This window comes from Lonchura striata, chromosome 1 (genome assembly GCF_046129695.1).
Source record: "Lonchura striata isolate bLonStr1 chromosome 1, bLonStr1.mat, whole genome shotgun sequence".
Lineage (NCBI taxonomy): Eukaryota > Metazoa > Chordata > Aves > Passeriformes > Estrildidae > Lonchura > Lonchura striata.
Window position 1 is genome coordinate 22,488,927 of NC_134603.1, and position 15,995 is coordinate 22,504,921.

At 36.9% G+C, this 15,995-nt stretch overlaps 1 protein-coding gene across 2 annotated transcripts in view; it reads left to right on the forward strand.

Moving 5' to 3' along the window:
* The window catches only part of STK3 (serine/threonine kinase 3), a 173,351-nt gene that overhangs the window by 60,706 nt on the left and 96,650 nt on the right, over positions 1-15,995 (forward strand). For both annotated transcript variants that reach the window (XR_013339874.1, XM_021529418.2), the window contains exon 9: positions 9,840-10,032. Coding sequence is in view for 1 of the 2 variants with exons in the window: in XM_021529418.2 (XP_021385093.1) it covers positions 9,840-10,032 (193 nt within the window). In the remaining variant the exon portion in view is untranslated. The remainder of the gene's footprint in view (positions 1-9,839; positions 10,033-15,995) is intronic.

Consider the following 15,995-nt stretch of genomic DNA (forward strand, 5'->3'; position numbering starts at 1 on the left):
ATACCTACTATTGCCTTCTGAACTGGAGATGTTAAATGCTTGGGCAATGTTGATGTCTTTTGCATTAACACAAAATTAGGCATGATATCTGATTACTTAGTGTGAGGTTCAGATCACACTGCCAGGCACAGTCCATGCCAGCTAAGGATGTGGTGTATACCTCCCTCTCTCATTACTGCATGGAAGGGTGTAACACAAGTTTGGTTCACCTCAACTGAGGCAGCATTTAGCAACTCCTCATGGTTCTTGCATGGGTGCAGAAGTCAAAACCTAACACTGCACTCCCCACTCTGCCACCCCCTGAGACTCCTTCCCTCCATACTTCCCCAGTTTAGTGTTCAGTGTAAGAGAACCTCAAATCCAGGATTGAGGCAGCAATCTGTTACTTCTATTACCATTGTAGTAGGGAATTCTGCCATGAGCTTTTGTGGTGCAGTAAGGGAACAAGTTATGAGCAAAAAAGACAGCAAGACTCTGCTTGTCACTAAGTGCCTCAAATCTGAAAGGAACAGGAGTATCTTTGGTTAATAGGGCTGAGAAAACACAATCACCGAGTGGTTGAGATTGGCAGGTACCTGCAGAGGTCACCTTGTCCAATCCCCCTACTTAAGCAGGGGGTTTAAAAAGCAGGGGGTTAAGCCACTGAGGTTTGGCTGCCCGGGACCATGTCCAGACAGCTTTCCTTCTCCAAGGAAGGAAACTCCACAACCTCCCTATGTAGCTTGTGCCAGTGCTCTGTCAACCTCGTGGTACAAAAAATGTTTCCTGATGTTCACAGGAAACCTTCTTTTCATTATATGACCTTTGCCTCTGCTCCTGTCACTCAGAACCACTGAAAGGAGCCTGACTTCATCCTCTTTGCACCTGCTCTTCAGATATTTACCAGTACTGATGGGGTCCCCTAGAGCTTTGTATTCTCCTGGTTGAGCAGTTCCAGCTCTCAGCCTTTCCTCCTGGGAGAAATGCTCCAGTCCCTTGTTCATCTTTGTGGCCCTTTGCCAGCTCCCTCTGGTGTGTCCTTGTCTCTCATACTGTGGAGCCCAGAATTAGACCCAGCACTCCAGGTGTGGTGTCAGCAGTAAGGAACAGAAGGAAAGGATTGCTCACCACCCTGCACCTCCTGGCAACTTTGTCTAATGCAGTGCCTAATTTGTCTAATTAGCCACTTCTGTTAAAAAGTAGGTTTGCTCTTAAAAATTAGTGCTGTTGTAGTATAAGGAAATGCTAAGTGTGTCATTAATAGAATTTTAGGGGCTGTAAATTATATAGCAGTGTATGAGCAGCAAGAAACCCAGAACCAGAAGTCAACTTCTTGAAGAAATTGCTCTTCAATATAAGGCAGAAGGTCAGCGCAGTTGGCAGCTCAGCATTTGCATACCTTGCTCAGTTTTTTTTGTGATCGTGATGTAGAGGAGTTCTAAAGGCCAGCCCCGCAGAGGGCTAGAGGCAGCCCTGCCTGTAGTTGCACAGGATGTGAGAAAAGAGTAAAGGTTTGAAAATTTTACAGGTAAGGGAAGAGGCAAATTTGAGGCAGAGCTGACTTCTCAGTACTAAATAAAGTGACAGAATAGGAGAAAGCGTTGAAAGTGGGCTTGTGAATGAGACTAGTCTGTTCAGAAAAGAAAGATCGTAGAAAAATAGAAAGAAGAGCATGATTTCAGCACAGTGAAAGACAGACAGGGAGAAATTGAAAAATGAAGCCTTGTAGTATTCCCTTCAGTGGAGGGATCACTAGATGAGACTTTTAAGATGACAAAAAGAGAAGGATAAGAGAGTATGGGTAAAAACTTCAGCAATATGTTCTTTCAGAATGCTTTTATCATCTTTTGTTATATGTTGTTGTGTACTACTTTTTATTTTTCACTGTGAATGCTTACTTCCAGGCTATAATTGTTTTATATTAATAATAAACACCAAATTATTTTTACAAGGCCTGTTAAGAGAGATGCAAGAATATCTTGTAATGGACAAGAGGATGTCCAAGTGTTCTTGCTATAAAGTTTATATTGAAGAATTAAACATTTTCAAAGGCTTCCCATTGTAAGATCAAGTAAAAGAAAATTTTTGTACCTACTATATCAAAATAATTTTTTATATTTTTAATGCTATTGAGGTTTTTTTAGTTCCCTAAGTTTTCGCACAATTTTATGGTTCAAGAAAATAATCTGTAATAAGATTTGTAGTTAGGATGAAATATATAACAGTTATTAAAGCTGGTGATATTTGGTGGTAAGTATGACTTTTGCTATCAGTAAATGTATGTCTAATAATTCCATGTTACTTGGTAAGCCTTGAGTAAAAAAAAATACTTGGTTTTAATAGAAAAAGCGAGGGTGTAAGTGTTTGAAATTAAGAATGTTGATGATGAGATGAAGGATTTCCTTGTTGACAAAAACGGTTTTTGGAGCGACCTATGAATATCTTTAGTGTGTTACAATGCAGAACAAACTTTGCTCTGGACTGTTTATAAAAATTGTTTGGTTATAATGCAGACTTCCTATGTCTTGCAGCAGTTTCAGTGCAGTACATCATTATAAGAAATTCCAAATTAATTTGAGTGATAACACCAGAATCTTCTCCAGTTGCCATCACCAAAGGTTCTGATCAGCTAAACTAGGAAACAGCAGCATAAACTTGTACCAGTGCCTAGTGGGGGGCCTAGAAGAAAGCTGAAGGACTTTTTCCAAGGGCATATAGTATAAGGGTGATGGCTTTTAATTCAAGGAAGGTAGATTGAGAATAGATATTAGGAGGAATTCTTTGTGGAGAGGGCGTATAACACTAGAACAGGTTGCTCAGAGAAGCTATGGATGACCTATTCCTAAAGTGTTGTAGGTCAATAGGATGGGACTTTGAGCAATCTGATCTAGGTGAAGGTGTCCCTGCCTGTGGTAGGGTAGTTGATACTAGATGGTCTTTAATGTCTCTTCCAATCCAAAACATTCTGTGATTCTTTGACACTGTTACCATTTTCTTTTAAATTAAAGACATTCTCTGTAAAATGTTTCTTGAATGCATATTGCTCATGTACTGCATAGTGGAAAACTGCTGAACATGTTAGGTGTAAGTGAAGTCTGCACTAAGTGGTATTCTGATTTTAGTTTTTTAAGCATACTAGGCAGAGGTTAATCAATGGACCCACAAGTTATTAGAGGAAACCAGGATAAAAATCTGGAAGAATAAAATGAAAGCATTACAATATTTGTGTATCCTTAATCCCACACTTCAAAATTATGTATAATTTGACTATAAACTCAAAGGCTGTGTCTTTCATTTAATTTAGAACTTGTTTGTGGTACTGCCAGAAAAAGAGTAAACCAGTTATTTCTGCACTTCTGAGTATTTATTGTTTTCCTTTTGGAAAGGGAAAGCAGATAATACGAGTGCCAGTTTGGTATAGTTGGTATACAGTTTGGTAGTGGATGAGGTCAGCAGTCCAGCATTCAGGGACAAAGAAAAATAACCCTTGCACATTCCTCTTCCTTATATATCAGTTTCATAGAACCCCATAAGAAATCCAGGGCTGCTTGTATGTAGTTTACATGACTACATGGTCCTATAGTTCAAATAATAACACAGGTCTTGATAAGTCTGCAGTGGTGGCAGCAGTCCTAGAAAGAGCTAACAACAATCCCTGTGTTACCTTATGTAGTAGTAGTGACAGTAAGTAATGCATATATTTCTTCATATTTTAATATCTAATAATGGTTTTAGATTGTGTCTAGAATTGGAGTCACTATTCAGTTGCGAAGTAACAGCCACCTGGCACTTCAATTTTGAAAAATAACACCTCAAAAATAGATTTTTTCCCAATCATACTACTGTGAAGGCCTCACTATAGAAATGCATAAACAGACTTGAACTTTGAGAAATATACACTTAACAACATCTAAAAGCAAGAGTAAATATTGATGTTAGTGTTAAGTAAAGTGTACTGAGGTTAAAGTTCCCTCATGGACAGTGAATTGAGTTCATATACATATAGAAAAATAATGGTTTCATTTAACCTGTCAGAGGCTTGAATTTATTAATCTCACCCCCCAATAATTTCCTATGTAAATTTTGAGGAGTTCTGCTCGTTACTCACTAGTACATGATTTGAGACCCTTCAAGAAGGAAGGTGTAAAGTGTTCTGACTGTGAAGTTTCTTATGTTAGGAAACCTGTATTACCCTAACAGTAACATTTGAATAAGTTTTTGTGCTTTAATACCTTTGTAAAGTCACTTAATGTATAGTAATGGGCACTCAAGTTAAAAGTGACTTACATTACTAGAAGTAGAATGGTTTGTGTGGATTTTGAGAAATAATCAGATGCCAAGTTTTCACAATTATGTACTTAATTTTCAGGGTCAGTTCAGTTGTCCTTCAAGTGAGGAAGAGTCACATCCCCCCTAAAATTCATTTCTATTTTTCTTTTTCACCACTTTCTGTGAACATTTTATAGCATGAGAAGTTGTAACTTGTAATGTAAATATTTTTTACTGTTCAAAACTTTGTATTATAGACCTGTAAATGAATGTCCAGGTTGAATACAGTCTTCATGTCTGTATCCTTCCTGAGAGATATAATATCATTATAGTGTGCTCAGAATTGATTTTATGCCTGTTATGAGAGCTGCTGATGTGATGAGAATGCCTTGTGACAAACTGACATGTTTTGATAGGTGCTGAGGTAGTTGTGCAGGTTTTATTAATTAAGCAAAAATTGCAAGTGTTGTGTTCTACAGAAGGGTAATCCCAATATCAAAGTTGAAATGTTAGTTTAGGCATTATGAGACATGAGCAGTCTCTTCTTGTGCATTTTTGGAAGTGTGATGTGAAGTGGATGCTGAGGCTGGGCAGCTATATTATGGGAACATAAAGTAACTTGTTGCCTGGCAGCTTACAGAAAACATGCCTAAATATTTGTTTCTGTGGACCTTTAAAGGCATGAGCTAAGAAGCAGCTCTCTGTATGTTTTCTTTTTAATGTGGCTGTGATGTGAGAAATGTTGAAGTCTTTTAGAGTATTAAATCAAGGAATTACTTCAGTGATCCCTTTTTTCTTTGCTTGGCTACTTGCTGGTTGACAACTATCAATGCCAAAGCCAACTGTGGATAATCTGTTGTTCCTCTATGTAGGATTATTTATTAATTCATACAAAAGGTTATGTGGTTAATTAGGAAAAGTTTGTATCTGTGTTTTGAGACTCTAAGAAATAATTGCTATAATTATTCCTTTATATTTTTACAATTTTTATAGTGTTGTTGTAAAGGAACTAGTGAATCAGATTAGTTATTCTGTATTTTAAATCTGATACACTGTGCTGTACTTTTCAGAAAGTTTTTCTATTTGCTTTCATGCTTCTTTCATGTATATGTTATAGCTATATCTGTCTATAGATAGCCATTTAATTTCGCATGAAAGTGTTAAAACTTTCTCTTTCCCATTTTTTCTTCATGCCAAAAAACACTTGATATGTGTGTTAATTAGATTTAATTGCAGTACTTTAGGTGTCCTGAAGCTAGAAATATGGCATATTGTTAAAACCCACATCAGTGTGGGGCCAGAAACTGGTTATAGGAAGAATAAACATGGGGCGGTATAAGCATGCAGCAAGGCATCATTACCTGGAGGTAGAAAACCGGCTTAAGTACTGTTTTGTGACAGATGTCTGTTGAATGCCATGGGATTTCACTGTGTGCTGAAAGTTAAGTTTTTACCTGTTTTACTGATGGGTCTAAGCTTTGTGTGCTCAGTATTAATCATATACTCAGGTTGAAATTTGGCTTTGTACGTTAGAGCTTTTACAAAGTCCTTGTGCTTGACCAAACTATATTGTGTTTATGTAGCTACTGCAGTGCTTTAAAAACAGATAGCTGGGACTACAGCTACATTTCTAAAATGTGATGATGAGGTGTTAATAGTAAATGAAATTATTTTACAGGATACTAAATTTTGCCAGCATGTAAATAAATCTTCCTTTAATACTTTGCAGCCGAGTTGGCTGTCTTTGCTGCCCTCTAGTGTTCTTTTAACATACCAAACCACAGGCAGAGAGATTTTTAAGGTAACTGCTGCCGTATTTGCATCTCGTGTTTAATTTTTTATCAGACTTCATCCTACTGATATTTAAAAGACAACAGAAAAATCCATTAGTCTTTATCACCTCGGCTCATTCACTTCTGTACTGATTAGACTTAGGTATGGTCTGCAAGGCCAACTTCTCTGAATAAACTCCTTGTGTGATGAGATCTTGTATTTTCCAAGTATATCATGAAGCCTTGTGTGTGGTTTCTGCTGAAGTATTTTTGAATTTTCTGTCTTGATAATAAAATCTCTATGATTGCATTTTTATACTCTAAGGATTGAGTTTGTTAATAATAACAACGTTTTGGTAAATAAAGAGATCTGGAGGATTAGGCTTATAGGATTGCAGGTTATTGCTTTACTTTGCATTATGATGTTATTCAGAGTTTCTCTAGTATATTGTTTTTTCTGTAGCATTTCAAGAGATTTTCGAGTTCTCGCTTGTGCACACCTTGTATTGCTGTATAGTGTGTAACTGAAACCCCTTCCAAATACAAGTTTGGTTGCTTATTACTTGTACACAGGAGAGCAGCAGACAATTTAACTTCGGAGTTAGTTGTTTTTACTGTTCGATTCTTGTATCTGTTTTCATAAACAGTATGAAAACACGACAGTTCGGCTTTAATACCTCTTTTTTTTTTTCTGGTTAAAATTGAGATTGTGTTTGTGTTTATTTAATCAGTGTGTTTACCTTTTTTAACAACAGATCACAAGTTCTACACCAATATTTAAGTACTGTAAAGCTTGAATCAGAATTTGTATGAAGGAATCACTTTCATCTCTCATGTAAATGTACACTTCCATAACGTGGATCCACTGCATATTTTTATTAAGTTACCTTTTCAGAACCAGTGTAGTCTACTGCCATATTAGCTAAATCTCACATTTGTAAGAAATACTAGAATGACAGTTCTGGAAGCATTCTGTGTTAGCTACAAAATTAAATATTCTGGGGCATGCACAGGCCACGAGAAGTTTTATGTTGTTCTGTCTCAGTACCTCATTCCTGATATAAGGAAAACACCATTCATCAAAATTGTTGTATACTTTCCTTTTTGTGACAACTGTTCTTCTAGTACTAAGGTGGCCTTTTGTGATCCTTAGTCTCCTAGGAGATAAAAGATAACTGTTCTCTTTGCTGAGAGACAATACTAAGATAAAGGCTTTTGGCACTCTTAGACTGGAAAATGAAATGCTATTCTTTGGGCCAAGTCCAGGTAGTTGATTTGACTGAAGAAATAGCAGATATTTTTTCAAGGAAGCAATAGTTATGAAAGTGATAATTTAGTACTCATTTCATACTTGTTCATATTGTTAGCCATCACTTTCTCCCATTAATTCTACAATAAAAGTTTTGAGCTTCTGGAAAGCATTTGTTTAATTTCTTGTTTCAGCTTAGGTAAATTTAGGGCCATATGCACTGCAAGTGGGTATTAATATTAGTCAGCCTAGTCTGTAAATCAAATGTAACTGTGTCTTAAACTCAGAAATTTGCCTGCCTGTATGTTAGAGATGTCAAATTGGTAGTGATTAATAGGCGAAACACCAGTATGTTGTAAGTCAGTTTTATGTTGTATTGTAGTACTGAAAGAAAAACTTGTAGGTTAACTGTTCTGGCACTTTTAAAATGCTATGCAAAACTACTTTTGTTTCCGAGTACCCTATTTAGAAGGGGAAAAATGCAATTCATAGAAAACTCTGGGGTTAACAGTAACATTTGGTGGTAGAAAGCAAAGAAACTTGAACTTGCCACCAGGAGGTGCAGTACCAAAATATTCTCATTTTTTTCACTGGCATGGTTGCGTAGTGCTGTAGCTGTAAGCTGTCTGTATCTTTGGGAATATCACAGTTTTTTTAAGGGCAGGATACTAAATAGAATGCAGATAAAACAAACAAAACAAAAAACCCTGAAAGAATGTAAATTAAGAACTCAAGTATTTTTGCAAATTATAATCTGGAAAATAATTATTCTTTTGAGTTTGGAATTTTAATTGACATCTGTTTAGGTCTGTATCCTGGCTTCATTACGGTATGCTGTTAGCTGGACTATCAAAATAAAATCTGTTTTTGTATCTTTTAGTTAAGATGGAATAGAATCATTTTCAGGAACTGGTATTACTGCACTCAATTTTCTATATCTACCTAGACCAGCCCTTAATGAAACAGGCACTCAGGCCATGCAGCTCGTGCACGTGTGTCTGTGCAAGAGGGAAACTGTCTGCCACAGGGAATTAGTTCAGTGAGAAACAGAAAGTGCTGCAGGGGTTTGAGTCTAGGCTTTACTTTTTTGGCATTCTGCCTCTGTCTCCCCAGCCCCTGCACCTACAAGTCATAGTTTAACATTTAAAATCTATAAAGAAATGCAAAGATTTAGGAAAAACAGGATATTTATTAGTGGGTGAAAACTTGTTTTAATGTTACACATTACCCTGAATATATTTAAAAGTCTTGTAGATGTGGCATTTAGGGACATGATTTAGTGGTGGACTTGGCAGTGCCAAATTAACAGTTAGATTGATGATTTTAGAGGTCTTTTCCAACCTAAATAATTCTATGATTCTATGTAACAACAACATGTAAGGGGCAAAAAAAAAAATAAATTCAAGGGTTATCTATTCATCTTCCAAACTATATATATATTTTGCTAATCAGGTAAAATTCATTTATCAAGGAACTCTAATGAAGTTCTGACACAATAGAGGAAACGAATGCATATACGGTTATAAAACTGGTGAAAGTAGCATTTGTATTTAAAATATAACGATTTGACATTGAGTAACTTCACAGTGATGGATATTATTGCTTACATTTAGTCAACAATTGAGAATGTCTAAATTTTTTTTCTCCTTGAGTAATAGATTTTATGCATATAGAAAATGTATATAGTCACAGCCCATCATATTACTCCTGAAATGCTGCGATGCTGTGTGTATAATCTAAATCAGATTTTGGAAACCAGTGGGATTTCCCATTAGTGTTTTCAAATATTGGTATTCCATATGAATTTCATGTTTCATTAACTGGATTGTCATTAGTACTCTGTTTCAAATTCCTGGCCCATTACTGTTACCAATTCAAAATGTTACTGTCTATATCCTTGATATTATCTCCCTCACACTAGCGAGTAAGTATGTGCTCAAGGGCTATTTCTGTGTAGTATTAACAAGTTATTTACTCACATTTGTAACAAAGGTTTTAAAATGGTACTTCATACCATTTTAAAACCTTTGTTACAAATGTGTAACTTGAAGTAAGTCAAGTTGATTTTTTTGTTTCTGAGGGGGACACTAAAAACTCTGTTGGAGATTGTTTAATAGTTAACTTGAACATAAGCCTATCATCTGGGGTTCTGTATGTAATGTCAGATGCTGAGCGTGATCCTAAATTAAGGGTGGTCAGCACCCTTCGTGACAGTTCCTTGCAAAACAGCAAATCTCTTTCTGTAAATTGTGTTACTGAGTTTTGGTACCAAGAGAGATAAAGTGGGTCATGAGAATCACAGAGACAACGCAAACCTGAATGCTAATGCAAAGTGAGTGTGTGGGCCTTACTATACTTACCCTGCTATGCATATGTGAGTGAAAGAAGAGTTTTTATTCTTCTTTATGTGGAAGATTTTTTGTTTTGTGATTTCTTTTAAAGCTTTAAACCTGGGAGTCCAACAGTACAACTAGGTCACATAAAGATAAAATACTAATCAATAAGTGATTGCATATCACCATTGTTTTGTTTTAATGATCTGCTGTGTTCTGGCAAATATTTTCCTATAGGATGAAGATGAGTTGGACTCTCACACCATGGTGAAGACCAATTCAGAGAGTGCTGGTACCATGAGAGCCACCAGTACGATGAGTGAAGGCGCGCAGACAATGATTGAGCACAACAGCACCATGTTAGAATCAGACTTGGGGACCATGGTAATCAACAGTGATGATGATGAAGAGGAAGATGGGACCATGAAACGTATGTTGTTAATTTACTTTCTTCTAATAATGTGTTTTCTCATGCTGCGTGACAGTGTTGTATCATGAAAGGCTTTTATGTGTAAAGTTTTATGGTTAAAACAGGGAGAGAGGGGTTTTTGTGTCTCTAAGCACTCTATAATTTGTAGAGAAAAAGTTGACTGTAGCAGGAGATTCAAAGCAGAAGCCTGGTTTTGGTGCTTTTAAGTTTTTCTAGAGGACCAAAATTCTCCTTCTGTGAATTGTCCTTTGTACTGCTTGTCACTTTGTATCCTGTCCCACATACATTTGGACCAGTTTCTTGGAGCTAAACTGGTGTGATTATGTGAGAGGCTGCTGTTTCAATGTCAGTGGTCCTGAGAATATATCATGACTCTCTTTGGAGTCAGCAATCAGTAATATATTTTGCTGCAAAATTGTTTTGTAACTCCTGATCACTTAAAAGATCTGTATTTTTTAAGCAAATAATTATTTGGACATTTTTTGGAATGTAATTCAACAATGATTGATTTAAGGCAATGATGAAAAGATTGTTGAAACCTAACTAAAAAGTTCTAATAGATTTTGTCAGCATGTGAGGGAGTATGTAACAAAGAAAAAAAAGAATCGTGAATGTTTTTTATGTATAAAAATATACTGCAATAGCTATAAGAACACATTTTTAAAGTAGTTAATTTACATACCTACTTGCTGATATTGCTCATTGTTTGCCTAAAGACTACTGCAGATTGAGGTCCACAAATTTTAATAGAATTATTTGCATGAATAGGCAGCATCAATAGATTACTCTAATTGAGGCTATAGCTGCCTGATTTCATGAGGCACAATGTAATGTTTAACTTAAGGCAGTTGCAGGGAGGGGAGGCTGTGGGGAGTTGTGTGTATGTAATATAGAGAGCTAATATCTCAAGAGTGGAAATCAGTGCCAAATAAGCAACTTTGTAGTGTTTCATAGCAAATACAAAGCTGCATTTGTGTTTGCATATCGATACCTGATGTAATTTGCTCAAGATTATTTGGAAGTGCAAAGCAGAAACTTTTTGTGTGTGTTTAGGAAGTTGAAAAAAGGGGTTTTGTAGATGTTGCTTGTTGGGCTTTTCTGGGGTTTGTTTTGGGCTTTATTTTGTTTTTCCTTTAGAGTTCTCAGCTGTTGATAAAAAAAAAGGGGAAAGATAGTATGAAAAAAATCAGAATTAATTTTTAGAGTGTAAGTATATGAATTAGGGTTTAGTGCAGTTTCTATGCAGCTTGACAAATCAGTCTTCATAAGTAATTTCTGTGTAAGTAGTTTACCAAATTGCACCACACTATCCATGCAGTTTTTATATGTGTTGAGAGGAAATACCTGTTGCTAGGCCAAACAGATCAGAACAGTGGCATTGGTTTTGCATTGCAATCTCTTAATCTGTGTTTTATTTGCATGCTGAGGACATTGCTTTTAAAATGTACTGTTATTTTCAATTTTTAATTGATACCAGTAACTGTAGTTAGGAAGTTGCCTTTCTACACCTTCACATCTGGTCTGTATATGTCTTAATCCCATTCTTTTTTGTGCTCAAACAAGAATAATCCTGTGATTATTCCCCTGCCCCTCTGTCCTGTCTCGTAGATGACTGCCTTGAGCCCTGTAACTGCAGCAAAGCAAAGCAGGCAAACTGGAGGTAGTTTGCCTCATGACAAGTGGTGGTTTAATCATTCAGCTGTCAGGCTACAGGTTTGGTTTGCTAAAATTTGTTGTATTTTGCATTAGGCACCCATTATTTTAATTTTTTACATTAAAAACTAGAAATAATTCAAGAACTGGACCTCTGCATCTCTCAGCTAAAAATGAATATAAATCGTGTTCACTGGTCCTGTGGACTTGTCCTCTGGTTCTGTGATAGTTGTGTTATTGACCAAAATAGGAGCAATAGCAAGTTTCCTAAATAAATGTCACCAGAAAGGGACATTAAAAATCCTTGCTGTCCCTGAAAGGCAGCCACAGATTTTGTGCTTCTTTGTACTTGACAAAGACACAAGACTTTGGGGATTGGTTGCTTTTTCCAATATACCTTTAGAGGCAAAACAGTCACTTTCTGGATGTTTGTGTTATTTGGTTATAATAAATTCATAGAAAATTAGTGTCTTAAAAGTGCTTTTTGATACTGCTGAATAACAGAACATTGCAAGCAAGAAGGTTGGAGAAATAAACTTTGTAAACTAGGGAAGAGAGATTTAATTTCCTTCCTAGAGACACAAAATATTTATGACAAACTTCTTATTTAATTGCTGTTGTGTTTAGTTTCATGTTTTGTTTCCTTCTGCCTTTTGTTTCCCTGCTCAAGGACAAAATAAGAAACAATAATATGTTTTTATTTATAAGTACCCATGCTTAGAGGCCTCTGGGAGCCATGACAGAAAATAACTAAAACCATATTTTTTTCACAAATAGGGAATTGTGCCCAGATAAAATTGGGATTTGAAACAAAAAGAGGCCTGTCCTCCTGTCCCAACATATATTATACAGTCTAGTAATAAACAACATTTATCCTGTCTTGCTTGCTATGCCTCTGCATGCTCTGAACAGAGACTCTGTGGTATGTACCTGGAAGGAGGAAAGAAAATGAAGAGCATAGGAGAGTTCTGAGCAACTTAACTTTGGGAGGTTTAATGTGGAGCAGAAGAGAGAGTGAGAATGATCAAAATATTACTTCTTTTGTTCAGTTGCCTGGGTTTTACTTATTTTTGTGTATAAGCTTTTTCATATGTCAGTGGAGAGACTAGTGTTCAGACCAGCTTCCTCACATTCCCCTTGTGATTTTTCAGCAAGGCTTAGTTTAAGGGCTTCTGGTGTACCAAGAGTACTTGTGGTTGTTCTCTTTTCTCCTTTTCAGTAACATGCCTCCTGCTTCTCTTTATTGCCCTGTTGAATGCATATTGCCTATCTATTCATATTGGATTGAAGTTGTCTCTTCGTGCAGTTTGGGTTTATTCTGGATTTCTAACTGCTGCTTTAATCTTTGGTGAAGCTTCTAGATAGTTTGTGGTTGGTACTTAATGTATTAAAAGATGAAGATGGAGAAGTCATGAAGTGGCATTTGACAGCTAGAATGTAGAAAAGTAGTCAGGTTTTGTTTTATTACATTTTGCCCTATAAGACATGAACATTTTAGGTTTGGTCAGTCTAGTTCTTAAACACATTCTTCCTTCTAATCAAACATAAGAATAAAAGAATTTAATCTTTGGGACAGCAGGTTTCCTTCGCTGTTCTCCCCACCTCACCCCCCCCCCCCCAACAGATGACTGTTTTGAGCAGCATAACTGCAGCAAAGTTGGCAAACTGGAGATAGCCTGAGGCAAGTGGTGGTTTAATCATTCAGCTGTCAGGCAACAGGTTTGGTTCCAGCACTTACTTTCCTGTCTTATTATACCTAATGGTATTTTTGATTACAGTGGGACATGCACCATGCTGTAGAATCTACATGTTGACAGAAGAATTCATGAGTTGGTTTTTTCATTATTTTTTAGTGATTTCAGCATGCAGGGTAAGGGACTGTTTGATACTCTTAAGTCAGTCTTCTCTGTGATACGACGTATATGCTCAAATAGCTCTGGAGTGGTGCTTCAAAACTGTTAGAAAGGACTAAATCCTTTAGCTGGTATTTCAGCTGACAAGCAAAAGCTGGTGAAATGTGTTTTATAACAACTTATGTCCTAATTTCAGTAGGAATTTTGTAAGGAAACTCAGTTGTGGGCTGGTTTCAATGTTACTGTAGCCTAGGTATTTATACTTCAAGGATGTATTTTCAGTCAGGCATGTTTACTGTGCCCCCAGTAAGACGGTTTGCTTGGTGCCATATACAGGTGTACTAGTGCTTTACTTCTGTACATGTATAGAGGTGATAGAGGTTTAGAGGTCTGTATTGGCTCTCAAGCCATTTTCTGTGACAGGTAAAGTTGGTCATTTATGTCACTAGTAGTAGTATATTTTAAAAATGAGGATTTTTTTTTTTTTAATGTTGTTGTCAATTCTGTTTTGGAGAGCTGTTGCAGAATGTTTAATGTAGATTTTCTTTGTTTTGCTATAAACAGAAATTAATGCAGTTTGGCTGGACTGGACTAATGGGAAGTGTTTGAACAATGCTGTCAGGCACATAGTGTGATTCTTGGGGTGTCCTATACAGGGCCAGGAGTTCGACTTGATGATCCTGATGAATCCTGTGCAACTCAGAATATTCCATGATTATAATAGTAATATCATTTAAACTTTTTTATTTTTTCCAGGGGGTGGGGGGAAGAAACCCCAAAAATTATCAAACCAGTTTTATGAGCCTTATTCTCAAGAAGCAAAGGAATGTTTTGTGCTAGAAACTTTTCCCCATTAGAAATTGTAACTTGGGTTCATAGTCCTTCAAAAAGTCACCGAAAGCTTCAACTAGTTGACAATTATGTGGTTTTTCCATTTAAATGCCAGTTGCAATTATTTCTGGTAAATAGGTGTGTCATACAACAGCCAAAAGACTGAATGAGGCTCAACACTGAATGAAGACTTGGGTGTATAAGTCACTGTGATACAAAACCTGTGAGTTCAGTACCCACTTTGTTTCAGCTCTCAGTAGTCAAACATTTAGATCTGTCCTGTTCCGACTCCCAGCTGCTCTGGCCTAAGTAACTGATGCAATTTCTACTGCTGCTTTCTTGGGTTCCCAGTAGCCTGGCCTCTAATTCTCTTGAGGTGGTTGCTTAATAGGTGTGTGTTAGCAGCAGAACTTTCCCACTCATTAAATACAGTCACAATTCCTGTTTAAAATATGGCTGAAGGAGGTGGCTGTGGCAGGTTTTTATGTGGTAGTTCACTGTTAGATGCATTTGCCTGGAGACTGAGGTCAAAATTCTAGACTTCTGCCTCCCATTTCCCAGAATTACTGCCACTGTGTTGTAGGGCATCTTGTGAGGGAAGAGAGTAGTGGTAGGAATGTATGGAATACAAAGCCTAAGTACAGTATGATGTTTTATAAGCTCTGCTAGCTTTTGCAGCAGGGGTGAGAGCACATAGGAAGATACAGGACTAAAGAAGGCTGAAAGCTGATTGCTTTACTGCTTCTGACTCCTAATAGTGACAAAGCAGTGTATTTTGAGGGAATAAAAGATACTGACAGGATGTTCACAGAAGCACTTCAGACAGGAGAGCCAGACCAAGCAGCTGAAAATGTTCCTCAGTTGAGTGGTAGATGGAGATCCACAGAATGTGGAAGGATGTGGAAGCTCATGGCTTTTGCAAAAGGAAGAAAGCTTTCCTCCATACATGTGCAGCTGCAGAAGAGGTCCAGGGTCCTGGTAGTCACAGAGTGAGAGACTTAGAGACTTTGCACTGGACATTGTAAATCCTCCTCTCCAACATGACAAACAAACAAAATACAGCACCCATGCTCCCCCCACCCCCAGAAATTGTAGTGGGAGTTTCTCAAGTCTCCCTTCTGTAAGAGATGGTCACCCGCATCTGCTGACCTTACTTGTTGACTAACAGCAGAACTTTTAAACTGATTTAAAATCAATTTGATATTAATATAATATCGAATTGATTTAGTTGAAAATGCTTCACTGCAAAATAATTTTTCATGGTAGATGACATTGGTAGAATTTTATCAAAGCATATATTAGAATGGAGTGTGCATTCCTCTTTATTTTGAAATGTGTGTTGAGAATTATTTATTTGTGATATGCTTTTGAAACAATGTCATAGAGTTTTATTCAGTATACTTTTTGGAAGAAACTTGCTTACATAACTATTTGGGGACATCCCTATTGGCTGTGTTCCTATCAGGGATATTGCTGAGGTCTACCTCAATGTTTTCAGCATTAATGGTGCTCTCTGGGTTTTATGGCTTGCCAGCAATTCCTGACTTGTTTTACTGTGGCCTTTTTCCCCAAGCTGCCTTTGTAGTAGTCAAGTTGTAGGGATGATAGGAGACAGGTATTCTTAAA